This window comes from Danio rerio, chromosome 6 (assembly GCF_052040795.2).
Source record: "Danio rerio strain M-AB ecotype USA chromosome 6, GRCz13ab, whole genome shotgun sequence".
NCBI lineage: Eukaryota > Metazoa > Chordata > Actinopteri > Cypriniformes > Danionidae > Danio > Danio rerio.
The window spans coordinates 10520867-10534648 of NC_141026.1; the positions used below are offsets into that span (position 1 = coordinate 10520867).

Sequence of the window (13782 nt, forward strand, 5' to 3'; positions counted from 1 at the left end):
AGAAAAAACTGCTAATCAGGTCACTTTGAGAAAGAGCACGCCCGTAATGTGCCTAAAGTGCAATGCTTCATGGGTTTATCAATTTCATTGCAATCGTGACACACCAACCTATCTGGCCCAGTTCTGGCTCAGTGGCCCACACGGGATCTGCGCGCACAGAATTCCCAAATTTCCGCAGATTTTTTAGCCCATCATTAATTCTGTTTATTTACTTGAGTAAATGTGTGTAAATCTATATTTATTCAGTTTTTAAATTAATTACAGTAACATTATTGACTAATGTGAAAATGCTCATCTGATTTATGTACAATACAGTTTGTAAAGTATTATTTTCTGTCTTTAAGTAGAGATATTATATGAGAAACTTGCTTTGTTTACCAAATAAAGTGAATCTAATTGGATTTGCATTTTGAACATTAAATAAAAGTTAAAAAGATATTATTTTAATTTCACATATTAAGGTTTTAGTTATGATACTCCCAAAATAATTCAGCAGAAATCAGCAGATTTTTACCAAAACTCCACAGAAATAGCAAAAAATGTCCGCAAATTCTGTCTGGCCCTAGTTATGAGTTATTAACTTGGCTGAGACTTGACCCAGAAATGGTCCATGTTTGGCCCTTGTCTGGAAGCCAAACTTGGTCCAGCCATGTACCGTAATTCACTGCCGCATGTGGGCCAAGTAAAATCTAATTGCATGAGCCAGAGCTGGGCTAGAGAAATTTTGTTATGTGGGTACGGTTGGCTACATGACTGGACCAAGTCTGGCTTCCAGACAAGGGACAAATACATAGACCATGTCTTGGTCAGCCAAGTAAATAAGTCATAACTGGGCCTGAACTGTGTCTGATATGTTGGTGTGCATCGTTGAGACACCAAAGTAAGTAACTTTTCTAGGGAACAAGTAAAGTAACACATTGCTTTAAAAATTCATTCATTCATTCATTCATTCATTTTCTTGTCAGCTTAGTCCCTTTATTAATCCGGGGTCGCCACAGCAGAATGAACCACCAACTTATCCAGCAAGTTTTTACGCAGCGTATGCCCTTCCAGCCACAACCCATCTCTGGGAAACATCCAGACACACATTCACACACACACTCATACACTACGGACAATTTAGCCTACCCAATTCACCTGCACTGCATGTCTTTAGACTGTGGGGGAAACCGGAGCAACTGGAGGAAATCCTCGCAGGGAGAACATGCAAACTCCACACAGAAATGCCAACTGAGCCGAGGTTCGAACCAGGGACCCAGCGACCTTCTTGCTGTGAGGCGACAGCACTACCTACAGCACCACTGCCTCGCCTGCTTAAAAAATAAGTCATAATATTTGAGTTACTTTTTAACTTAATAATTTTTTTAAAAGCTTTTAAAAATTACATTGCTGAATTAAATTAGTGTAATCAGACAGAACCCAAGATGACAGAGTCTTACATTTCTGTGATGGAAGTATTCTTATTATTTTGAACACAGAGAAGAAAAGGGGATAATAGTCTCAATAAGCAATGATTTTACTGGACTAATAAGAGAAAAATATAAAAGCAGCAAACACATTGCTTTCAACTTTCAGTAATCTGTATACGGCATGTACAGTTGAAGTCAGAATTATTAGCCCCCTTTGAGTTTTTTCCCCCTTTTTTCCCAAATGATGTTTAACAGAGCCAGGAAATTTTCACAGTATGTCTGATAATATTTTTTCTTCTGGAGAAAGTCTTATTTGTTTCATTTCCGCTAGAATAAAAGCAGGTTTAAATTTTTTAAAAAACATTTTAAAGTCAAAATTATTAACCCCTTTAAGCAATATTTTGTTTCCTATTTGTCTACAGAATTAACCATTGTTATACAATAACTTGCCTAATTACCCTAACCCGCCTAGTTAACCTAATTAACTTAGTTAAGCCTTTAAATGTCACTTTAAGCTGTATAGAAGTGTCTTAAAAAATACCTAGTCAAATATTATTTACTGGTTGGCTAGTGGTACTGCGCACTGACATATAGACATATACGCCACAGCCATATCACCCTGCAGCCCAAGACCGGTTACTCACTGAAGCTAAGCAGGGCTGAGCCTGGTCAGTACCTGGATGGGAGACCACTAGGAAACACTAGGTTGCTGTTGGAAGTGGTGTTAGTGAGGCCAGCAGGGGGCGCTCAACCTGTGGTCTGTGTGAGTCCTAATGCCCCAGTAAAAGTGAAGGGGACACTACACTGTCAGTGGGTGCCGTCTTTCGGATGAGACGTTAAACCGAGGTCCTGACTCTCTCTGGTCATTAAAAATCCCATGGCACTTCTCGTGAAAGAGCAGGGGTGTAACCCCGGTGTCCTGGCCAAAGTCCCTCTATCGGCCCTTACGATCATGGCCTCCCAATCATCCCCTTCCACCGAATTGGCTCTATCACTGTCTCTCAATAGCTGGTGTGTGGTGAGTGCACTGGCGCCATTGTCCTGTGGCTGCCGTCACATCATCCAAGTGGATGCTGCACACTGATGGTGGTGTGGAGAGACCCCCCTCATGATTGTGAAGCGCTTTGGGTGTATGTATGTTCGCGAAATCACTTTCGCGAACGCTCACGCTCAATCTGCCCAGTTGGTGGAATGAACTCCCTAACTGCATCAGAACAGCAGAGTCACTCGCTATTTTCAAGAAACGACTAAAAACTCAACTATTTAGTCTCCACTTCACTTCCTAATCTGCAATTGCCTATTTGAATATCACACTAACTGTACAAAAAAAAAAAAAAAAAACTACTAACACTTCCCTTCTTAGACTTTACAGACCTGAAACTTGCCTTTAGTACTTATTCATTGTTGCTCTTAGTTGTGTAAATTGCTTCCTTGTCCTCATTTGTAAGTCGCTTTGGATAAAAGCGTCTGCTAAATGACTAAATGTAAATGTAAATGTAAATGTATGGCCATACACAATAAATGCGCTCTATAAATACACATTACATTACATTGCATTACATAGCACCAGCGTGCTCACGGCAACCTGAGTTCGATTCCTGGCTTGAGGTCCTTTGCCGATCCTTCCCCTCTCTCTCTGCTCCCAATGCTTTCCTATCTGAATTCTCTACTGTCTACAGGAATAAAAAGTAACACAACTAGTTACTTTTTTGGAGTGTAACTGAATATTGTAATGCATTACTTCCAAAAGTAACTTTCCCCAACACTGTTGGTGTGTTTTACATTGTGTGCAACCTCTGCCAAACCCTGGTCATGTTTGGCCCACATGCTGTATGCCTGTGCCAGATGAATGCCTGCTCTGCCAGCTTTTGCCAAATCAATTCTTTGCTACCTGGGTTGTTTTCTTTTACACCATACTGAAAACAAAACACTTTACGGAAAGCCAAAAAGGCCAAAAACTCAAAACTGACAGGGTTTTTCCCCAGCTCAACGTAACATCAGGTCTCTTTATCCACATATCCTTGAGAAGCGTGTCCTGATCAACAGCCGTCAGTCTGACAGTAACTCTGCAGTGTTTGGGTCACGGCGCCCCAGCAGGCCCAAGGGGTCGAGGCCGCGTCTGCTGTGGGTCTGCAGCTGCAGGACGGCTCTCTGCATTTCCCAAGACCCTTCTGGGGACTCCACGCACATCTCCCGAGCCTCTGCTCCCTTGGCAGTGAGCACCCGTGGGAGGCAGAGCCAGAGATAACGCAGCGCTTGAAGATCCACACATTACCTCACAGAGAAGCAGAGGGAGGAGATGAGGAGACGCACGGCCTCTTCTGTCATTTAGAGAGACGGGTTCAGCCGGCGGTGCCCATGGCGGAGCGGGCGCTGGATGAGGACATGGCCTGGCAGAGAGGTGAGGATGGAGGAAAGAGCCTGAGGACGCAGACGTGGAACCAGACGTGTGTCAAACTGGCAACGCAGAGAGAGGCAAAGAAGTGGGTGAGTGCAGGAAAAGGTGGATGGAGCCACTTGGGTTTTATTAAATAACATATTTTAGAGAACATATTTATCTGTAAAAAAATTATTCATTGGATTTGCTTGATTTTTAAGGTAAGTGGTTGCAAACAATTTATAAGGGCTGTATTTTATCAAAGCAGTACATTTAATTAGTGTGTTTAAATTCTGCCCATATTGAAACCTCAAATTCATTCATTTTCTTTTCGGCTTAGTCCCTTTGTTAATCTGGGGTTGCCACAGCAGAATGAACCGCCAACTTATCCAGCATATTTTTACTCAGCGGATGCTCTTGCAACCTATCTCTGGGAAAGCAACCTACTTACCTTAAAATAATTTAGTTCATTCAATTAATAATTTTGTTCACTGTAGATATGTTTAAATTTAGTGGCAAACTTTTTTATTTTAATGCTAAATACATGAGAAATATTTAATGATAAACTATGAATAATATAGTCCAAGAAATATTAATATTTAAAACTATCCCACTTAGAAAAATACATTTTATTTTTACTTTTAGTTGCATTTTATTTTTTTATTAGAAAATATGCTGCTTATTAATTTGTGTAAACATTAAAGGCAACAAGGAGGCATTTCTTTGGTCAAAAACTATAATAGATTTCTTTTTAAAATAGACAATGTTTTTTGAACCTATATAAAAAAACACACATACAAAATGTAAAAAGTATAATAATCAAAATAATCATTTGAGTTCATCAAAATGTATATAAATTACTATTATATTAATATTAAATATGAGACATTCTACCAAAAACATACATTATCTGTCCCTGAAATGAAAACATATACAGTTGAGGTCAGAATTATTCGCCCCCCCCCCCCTCTGTTTCTGTTTACTGGAGAGAAGATTTTCTCAACACATTTCTAATCATAATAGTTTTAATAACTAATTTCTAATTACTGATTTATTTTATCTTTGCCATGATGACAGTAAATAATATTTGACTAGATATCTTTCAAGATACTTCTATACAGCTTAAAGTGACATTCAAGAGCTTAGGTTAATTAGGTTAACTAGGCAGGTTAGGGTAATTAGGCAAGTTATTGTATATTGATGGTTTGTTTTGTAGACTATAGGAAAAATATATAGCTCAAAGGGGCTTATAATTTTGTCTTTAAAATGGTCTAAAAAAAATTAGAAACTGCTTTTATTCTAGCCGAAATAAAACAAATAAGAAGAAAAAATATTATCAAACATACTGTAAAAATGACTTGCTCTGTTACTCATAATTTGGGAAATATTTAAAAAAGAAAAAAAAATCAAATGGGGGCTAATAGTTCTGACTTCAACTGTAAATACAGTCAATAAAAGTATTTCCTCTCAAAAAATGTCTAAAATGGCATGATGGTTGATTTCTAGGAGTTGTTCTGTAAAGGAATACGTCATTCATTTGGTTCTCAGATTTCTTTTCTTTATTAAAAACACTTTACAAATGTATAAACTCTGCCATTGTCCTTGTCCTCAGCCCGACTGATCCTACAGCTTTAATAGTTTAGTTATGCTATGGATGGTTATTTAGAAAAAAAATGTAATTCAGTTGACATCAGTTGATTAAAAACATCAGATTATAAATACATTCTACAAATAAATACTATTTTACAATTGTCCACATGTTTCCGTCTGTCCTGTCACATTTGCATTCAATTTAACATAAAATGTGTGCATTACACGTTTAAGGCTCTGACTCGGAGTAAGTGACATCATTCGACGGAGAAGCTGACAGTGATCAGTGATGTTCTGTCATTGAATTGGAAGATTTTCATGCTTGTTTTTGTATGATTATTTTGAGGACGACAAGCTTAAGTCAAGCCCTGTCACATTTTTTAAAAGTGAAAATTTACATTTCTGGTAGTATGTCATATACTAAATCTAATTATAAATAGGTATATTTTTTCAAACTTTTTTGCTTATAATTTAATTTGTAATCATTTCCCTACAGAAACTGTGGATTTGAACTCAACTATACAACAGGTTTAAGACTCACTTTTTAAGAAAACAAAAATGACTGGCAAAGTACAATAAAAATACTATTTGAGTTCAAAATGTACTGTTTAATGCAATCTGATTTTTATCATTTGTAATTATTTGTTCAGTTTAATGAGAATGAAAGAAAAAAGTACTGTTAATTTTCTGACAAGTAACAAATAATAATGAATTTCAATAATAACAACTGATCAAATTGAAAACAATATTAATTAATAAACAACCTTTAAATGCACTTATAGTTTTTTCTATAATTTGTGTAGTCAGGGTGCGAATTACAGGGGGATTTGGAGGGGATTGACCCCCTAATTAAAGCTTGATCCCCCCTGAAGGGGGATACAACAAGTATGGGGGGGTCAGTCTTTTAATAGTCGTTTAATAAGATATAGCTTTCTCTGACGTACAGTATAAATATATATATTTATATTGTACCCCCTTCCCCCGTGCCAATCAATGCTTGGAAAAATATCATTAAACAGTCTGAACTGGCAGTTCTAGAGCACCAAAGCACATCTTTGGTATTCACAAACCATGTTTCTTGTAAAATAGGTGCTTATATCTGCATGTAGCCTAAAAAAAGAAAAAATAGACACATCATTTGTATAGTTTGACCTACAGTAACATGTAAAATAATCACTAAATATCCATCAAAACTCTGAAAATGTTTACATTTTGTTATTTGAGATGTAATTTAAATACATTAATGAATTTGATTGCATTAGCAAACTACTACTGAAAAAATTAACCCCCCAATCTTCAATAATTCACACCCTGTCTATAATTAAACTATTAATCCAACCATACAATCATTAACCGCATCAAAGAGTTTTGTGATGCAAAAAGAAAACAGTAAATACACTCTGCTTAATGAATCTCTTTTTAAAAATAAGTCCATAACACTATAAGACACCTAATATTAAGTAAGACACCTAATATTAAGTAAGACACCTAATATTAAGTACGACCTCCTTTAAAAAACTTTTTCATATTTTTTTCGATGGTCTCAGGTGAAGTCTGGACCGACAGCGTCATCCAGAGCCTGTAAGAGTCAAACGTCTCCAGAAAACGCAGCGAGAGAAAGGAGTCGAGTTCGTAACCTCAGACAGGCCTTCCACAGCCTGCAGGCGGCTTTACCCTCCGTCCCGCCAGACACCAAGCTCTCCAAGCTGGATGTTCTGGTTCTGGCAACCAACTACATCGCCCACCTGACTGAGACCCTGGACCAGGGCGGCATGTTGGGTGACCAGAGCGTCTTGCAGAGAGTCGAGTACCTGCATCCAGTGAAGGTCAGAGACTTTCTTTTGTGGTTGCCATGATGACAGTACATCATATTTGACTTGATATGTTTCAAGACACTATAGTGTTCAGCTTGAATTTAACATTTAAAGGTTTAAATAGGTTAATTAGGGAAGTTAAGGTAATAGGCAAGTCATTGTATTATGATGGTTTGTTTTGTAGAGACAATTAAAATATTATTGATTAAGGGGGCTAGTGACCTTAAGAATGTAATGGTTAAAAAATATTAAAAACTGTTTATATTCTAGCCGAAATAAAACAATTAAGACTTTCTCCAGTAGAAGAAATATTATAGGAAACACTGTGAAAATTTCCATGCACTGTTAAACATCATTTTCGGATAAAAAAAAAAAAAGTAATCGGACTTCACAAGAGGGCTATTGATTTTGACTTCAGCTGTACATTGAATGTATCATGCTATATTTACAATTCGAGACATTCGAGTCTTCAGGCACTCAATCATGTGAGGAATTAGTTGCTGTTGTACATTTAAATCTTGACTTTAATCTTCAATCAATATCTCGATATATTACAATTACTCATATGTGTGTGTGTGTGTGTGTGTGTGTATATATATATATATATATATATATATATATATATATATATATATATATATATATATATAATATATATATAATTTTTGCTTACGTTAATCTGACTTTAACTATCCAAATAACGGGTATAATATGGTTGTAACATGATTAATATTGAAGTAAAACATGGCTAATATGGTTTAAAATAGGATATATAAATGTGTGACTTACGTAAGTTTCTAATATGCTGATTTGCTTCACAAAAATATAATTGCTGTAATATAGTGGAATACAATCCCATGTAAAACCTTCATTAAAAATATATAGACTAAACATTATATTAAGTTATTATTATATTAATATAAATTTTTATCCAACAACGTAAAAAAAATCAATGAGTAATAATCAACAACATGTTATAACTTTGACATAATTTCACCATAATTCAACTTCATTTTATTTAAGTTATACAGGATTGAGCTTGATGTTTTAAGTCAGTTTAATGTAATGTTGTTTTAAGTGACTTGCAAAGTTCATTTGATTCAACTTAAAAGTGCATGTAGCAAAGGTTTTACTTTTAAAAATATCTGTAAATTAGTTGTTTTTGCTATTTTGCGATTTTTATTTATGCTTTTGAATTTCATAACGAGACCTTGATCTTTCTTCTAACTTTTAACTTTAAAAAGTTGGAAAAGGTGACTTTTATTCATTTGTAATAGTTTAAAGTGATATATTGTCTGTGTTGGTGTAATTTGAAGTACAAAAACCTTGTAATAAGCAGCCAGTACATTTTCTATTATGTTACAGACTTATTTCTTTTTACTGTATATAATTTTGTATACATTACATTATTTCAAACTACCAAAATGTCAATAAAAATCACTTTGTTAAACTGTAGAGTTGAATTTTTTCAACATCAAAATTCGACAGAGCAGAGATCAAGCTCCCATAATGTAAATCACAATCATAAATAAATGAAAAACACTTGTGAATCACAAAACACGGAAACTGTTCATTAACAGATTTGTTTTGCAGTAAAAACAGACAGAAAAATTTTTAACTTCACTCTAGCTAAAAGATTTACCATGAAATTGGCCATTTCCTTTAACTTTAAAACGCAGGAGGTGGTTCATTCCGCTGTGGCGACCAATGAAATGGAGACTAAGCCAAAAAAAAATGAATAAATAAATAAAACACAAGAAAAATTTTCTATTTCTTTTTATTAGTATTAACACTGTCTAAATAACGTCTTTGTCAATAAAAAGACATTAGGGTAACTCAGTTCACAAACATATCTTACTAAAGTCAGACATCATATTTTGATTGAGAGCCACTTACAGTCAAGCACTGTCAAACTCTTACTTACAGCTACTTTTATTCAACCAGCAAGGTTTTTTTTTTTTTTTTTTTTTTGACACCGGCTTTTCCCAAAAGATAATAAGAACTTTGAAAAATGCTGGGTTCCACACAATCGATTTGTGTTGGAACAACAGGAAGAAATTAAGTTAACTTATTAGTCTTAACTTATTTAAGTGGATTAAACATAAAGAAAACAAGTTGTCCCTCAAAAACCTCATGATTTGTGTTGTTTTAGCTCATTTTAAATAAGTACTTTAAATAGCAAACATCATTTTTTTAATGAGGCATTATTGTGGGAAAAAAAAAAAATATATATATATATATATATATATATATATATATATATATATATATATATATTTATATATATATTTCTTAGCTTTCATTTACATCCAAACAAAAAGTTTAAGTCAGAATTTTCCAGGGGCATGAATAATATTAGCCATGACTGTGTATATGTTTTAATACTGAGTCAATCTATATGTTCATGCTGAAGGTGTGAAAGTGAAAGACTTGTGTCCCCTTAAACAGAAATGGCCGATGCGTTCTCTTCTGTACTGTGGAAACATTGGAGAGCGACTGACCGGAGCACAGGTCAGCCAGGAGACGGCCAGCAAAGCCGAAAGCAGACTCACAAACTGAGGAAAAATCAACTGCTGGACAACACTAAAGCTTGTGCAGGAAGTCACACACACACACACATGCTCGATATTTCCACATTATTTACTTTTTGTTTTGATAAAACACTAGAAGTACAAGGTTGATTTATATATTATTCACATTTTTATATACAGATGAAGTCAGAATTATTAGCCTTCCTGAATTATTAGCCCCCCTGTATATTTTTCTCCCAATTTCTGTTTAACGGGAAGATTTTTTTCAACATAATAGTTTTAATAACTCATTTCTAATAATAGATTTTTGCCATGATGACTGTAAATAATATTTTACTAGATCATTTTAAGACAGTATTCAGCTTAAAGTGACATTTAAAGGCTTAACTACGTTAATCAGGCAGGTTAGGGTTATTAGGCAAGTCATTGCATAATGATGGTTTGTTCTGTAGACAATCAGAAAAAAATATAGCTTAAGTGGGCTAACAATATTGACCTTAAAATGGCTTTTAAAAAAATAAAAACTGCCTTCATTTTATCCGGAATAAAACAAATCAGACTTTCTCCAGAGGAAAAAATATTATAGGAAATACTGTGAAGAATTCCTTGCTCTGTTAAACATCATTTGTGAAATATTTAAAAAAGAAAAAAATCATCAGGGCTGATCATTTTGACTGTGTTTTTGTGCTGATTTTATTTGCTATTTTGTATTTAAAAATGGGAAAAGTCGAATGTAAAAAGGTTTAGTAATAAAAATAAGAACATAAGAACACTACCTGACAAAAGTCTTGTCGTCAATCCCATTCATAAGAGCAACAATAATAACTTGACTTCTAGTTGATCATTTGGAAAAGTGGCAGAAGGTCGATTTTTCCGATGAATCATCTGTTGAACTGCATCCCAATCATCCCTAATACTGCAGAAGACCTACTGGAACCAGCATGAACCCAATATCCTCATAGAATCAGTCAAGTTTGGTGAAGGAAAAGTCATGGTTTGGGGTTACATTTAGTATGGGGACGTTATTATTTGTTGTTCATAAAACTTGAATAGGCGACAAGACTTTTGTCAGGTAGTGTATACAAAGCATTTTGTAAAAAAAAAAAAACTAAAGACGTTGTAAAACTCACTGTACTTGGATTATTTCAAACTTAAAATACATTTTCAGGCATCCCATCATTTTATCTGCATTTCTAGAGAGGAGATGTTGGAAAATTACCTTCTTACCTATTGAAAAAATAAAATAACTAAATTAGCAGGTCACTTTATCTCCACTGGCCGTCTGTATCTTGAGTGTTTGGGTTTAATATGCATGTTTTGCACTTGATAGTAATAAAATGAATGTCTTGATTAGTGGAAAGGGAGGATTGTTATAAGGAACACTTGGCAACCATGCATGAGTGCAGAACCCCCATGCGCTCTTAATCATGGGTAGCTCAGTTAAAAAAAAACTGCACTAAATGATTGTGCAAAACACTTATAAGAATATTTTCACCTCCAGATGCAACAGCGGTTGTACATTAAACACAAAACTACTCTAGACTTAGACTGCACCACCATATTTGGTGATTATCGCTGAATAAAATGTGCGTCATGTTCAAATACGAGAATAATAAATTAAAGAGACATTCTTAATGAGGGCAATGCAGACATTAGTCAAAGGTTTGCGCTCGCTTTACTGAATTAATGATCTCCATTATCTTGAAAACATTTTGTTCTATGCTAACGCTTGAATGTTGGAAATTCATTTGGGACTTTTTCCAGTGTGGTTTAACCCACACGTGAATAAACCAATGCCAAAGAGAAAAACATCTTTGCGTTTCATTTTATTTCCATCAAAGTTTGGGTTTTCTTTCATCATATGGTGTTTTAAGAGGTTTATTTATAGATAATGCTATAAAATAATCCAGAGATACTTCACCATTTTTATTGATTGTGTTGAATTATTAGAATTAAAATGTTTTATATATACACATACTATATGTATACTATTTCTATTACATTATTCAATACTGAAGTCAAATCTGGAGCTAATCTAGCAAAACAATTTATAACAGTCCAAAATTATTAGTAAACCCCAATTTATATTTTAGGTAAAAATATTAAATAATAAAAAAAGCAAAATTCAAGAGAAACTAAATTTATTGTTTTGTTAAAATTTGGTAGCTTCTACTTTTTTTCAATATTTCGATTGACTTTCATGTTTTGTCTTTCCATTTCTAAAGATGTTCTGTGACTAAATTATTAATTTAATAAATATAACAGCTATCAATATCACCACATGGCCTTAGGACTACTATAGCAAACTTTTGTCAAGTACCACAATTCGTAGTTACATCCAGAAATCCCAGTTACTGTCAAAAAGAAGCCCTATGTTAACAGTGTCCAGAAACACGGTTACTTCTCTGGGCCATCTGGGATAGACCATCACACAGTGGAAACATCTACTGTGGTCAGATGAATCAGTATTTCAGGTATATATTGACGCCATGTGCTACGGACCAAAGAAGAACAGGCTCATTCAAACTGTTACCGGCAACAAGTCCAAAAACCAGGGTCTGTCATGGTATGGGGTTGTGCCAGTGCCCTTGGCAAAGGTAACTTTCACTTCTCTGATGGCACCATTAATGCTGAAAAGTAAACAGATTTTGAAGCACAATATGCTGCCCTCTTATCCTGGGGTGCCCATGCATATTTCAACAAAACAATGCAAAACCACATTCAGCACACATTGCAAAGTCCTGGCTGCGGGGGAAGAGGATACAAGTAATTGACTGGCCCGTCTGCACTCCCGACATCTCTCCAATAGAAAATGTGTGGTGCATTTTGAAGAACAAAATGCGACAATAAAGACCAGTACTGTTGCCCATGTTAAGACTTGTTTGCAGGAAGAATGGGACAAAATTACACCAGAAATACTTCATCAGTCGGTGTCTTCAGTCCCTAAACATCTTTTAACCTCGTGTTGCTAAAAGGAATGGAAACATCACAAAGTGTTAAATGCTTTACTGTCCCAACTTTTTTGAAGTGTGTGGCAAGAACCAAAACTGGAATCCATGTTTATTTATAAATAAAAAAAAACTATGAAATCATGAGGAGCATGTTAAATTATGTTTATTGTCTGCAATAAAATACATATCAAAGTAAATTTAGAAATAACCACTTTCTTTTGTATTTGCGTTTTCCACACCGTCTCAACTTTTTCTGATTTGGGGTTGTAATTATGAAATAACTTGAATTATATGAGGGTGTTTAGCAGGACTTAAGCAGGATAGCACTCCTCCTCATATCTCAGCCTGCACATCAAAGCTCCTGAAAGCAAAGAAGGTGAAGGTGCTCCAGGATTGGCCAGCCCAGTCACCAGACATGAACATTATTGAATTATGAAACATGTTTAACTACAAACTTGATTGTGTACAACTGAAGATTTTTTGGAAGCACTGTTATAAGTGTACATGGCAAGACTGACAAGAACGTCCCTCTATTAACCTGACTAGTGAAAAAATCAAATCATATGAATGACAAAAATAAATAAAAGTCTTTGGTCACTGTAAGAGAAATTCCAGGTACCAAACATGCATTTTATATAGGCACACACAAAAAAACTATCCCTTAAACTTATGCTCACATAGATATGAATCACCATCAATCACACTGAGCACAATCTTACAGCTCACTTGTCTGTTACTACTTTGAGTCAAATTTATTACTAAAATGCTATTCTAGAAAGTCGAGTTCAATCAAATTAACCATCACAAATTGCTCAATGTGTTTTGTTTGTGTGGTGAGAAACACAAATATCCTCGGTTATTCTTGTCCAGAACTCCGGCTCTTCATGAAACGTGGGCTCTCATCCATAAGTAACGGTCAAGGCTAAGTCTATAAATCTGTCTAAGCTGCTGATAAAAGTGTTTTCTCATGTTAATAGCCAGAATGGCCCAGAGAGAACTGCGCTACTAAGGCAAGGGTTATGGAGCCAGAGAGCGAGGGCAAGCGTTTGCTGTCAGAATCTCTGCCACCACAAAACTCCTTCACCATTTAAGGAGTGTTTTAACCAAAGA

The 13782-nt window shown here is 35.1% G+C and overlaps 1 protein-coding gene across 2 annotated transcripts; it reads left to right on the forward strand.

The window, feature by feature from the left end:
- Positions 1-3062: 3062 nt before the first annotated feature.
- tcf23 (transcription factor 23) lies at positions 3063-11530 on the forward strand. 2 transcript variants are annotated; one of them, XR_015493295.1, is made up of 4 exons: positions 3063-3896; positions 6924-7202; positions 9639-10462; positions 10794-11530. XR_015493295.1 is itself a non-coding variant. In XM_087256849.1 (3 exons), exons 1-3 carry the CDS (start codon positions 3768-3770, stop codon positions 9747-9749), a joined length of 519 nt encoding a protein of 172 aa, XP_087112975.1. In that variant the 5' UTR covers positions 3063-3767; the 3' UTR covers positions 9750-11530. The 2 variants fall into 2 exon arrangements, 1 of the variants encoding a protein (XP_087112975.1); XM_087256849.1 differs by having other exon boundaries at positions 9639-11530.
- Positions 11531-13782: the final 2252 nt, after the last annotated feature.

Excerpts from the sequence above, each read along its gene's own strand:
- tcf23 (XM_087256849.1), top strand. The coding sequence starts at position 3,768 with ATGGCGGAGCGGGCGCTGGATGAGGACATGGCCTGGCAGAGAGGTGAG. Across the intron at positions 3,897-6,923 it reads AGAGAGAGGCAAAGAAGTGG|GTGAAGTCTGGACCGACAGC; the intron begins GTGAGTGCAGGA and ends CGATGGTCTCAG. Across the intron at positions 7,203-9,638 it reads AGTACCTGCATCCAGTGAAG|AAATGGCCGATGCGTTCTCT; the intron begins GTCAGAGACTTT and ends CCCCTTAAACAG.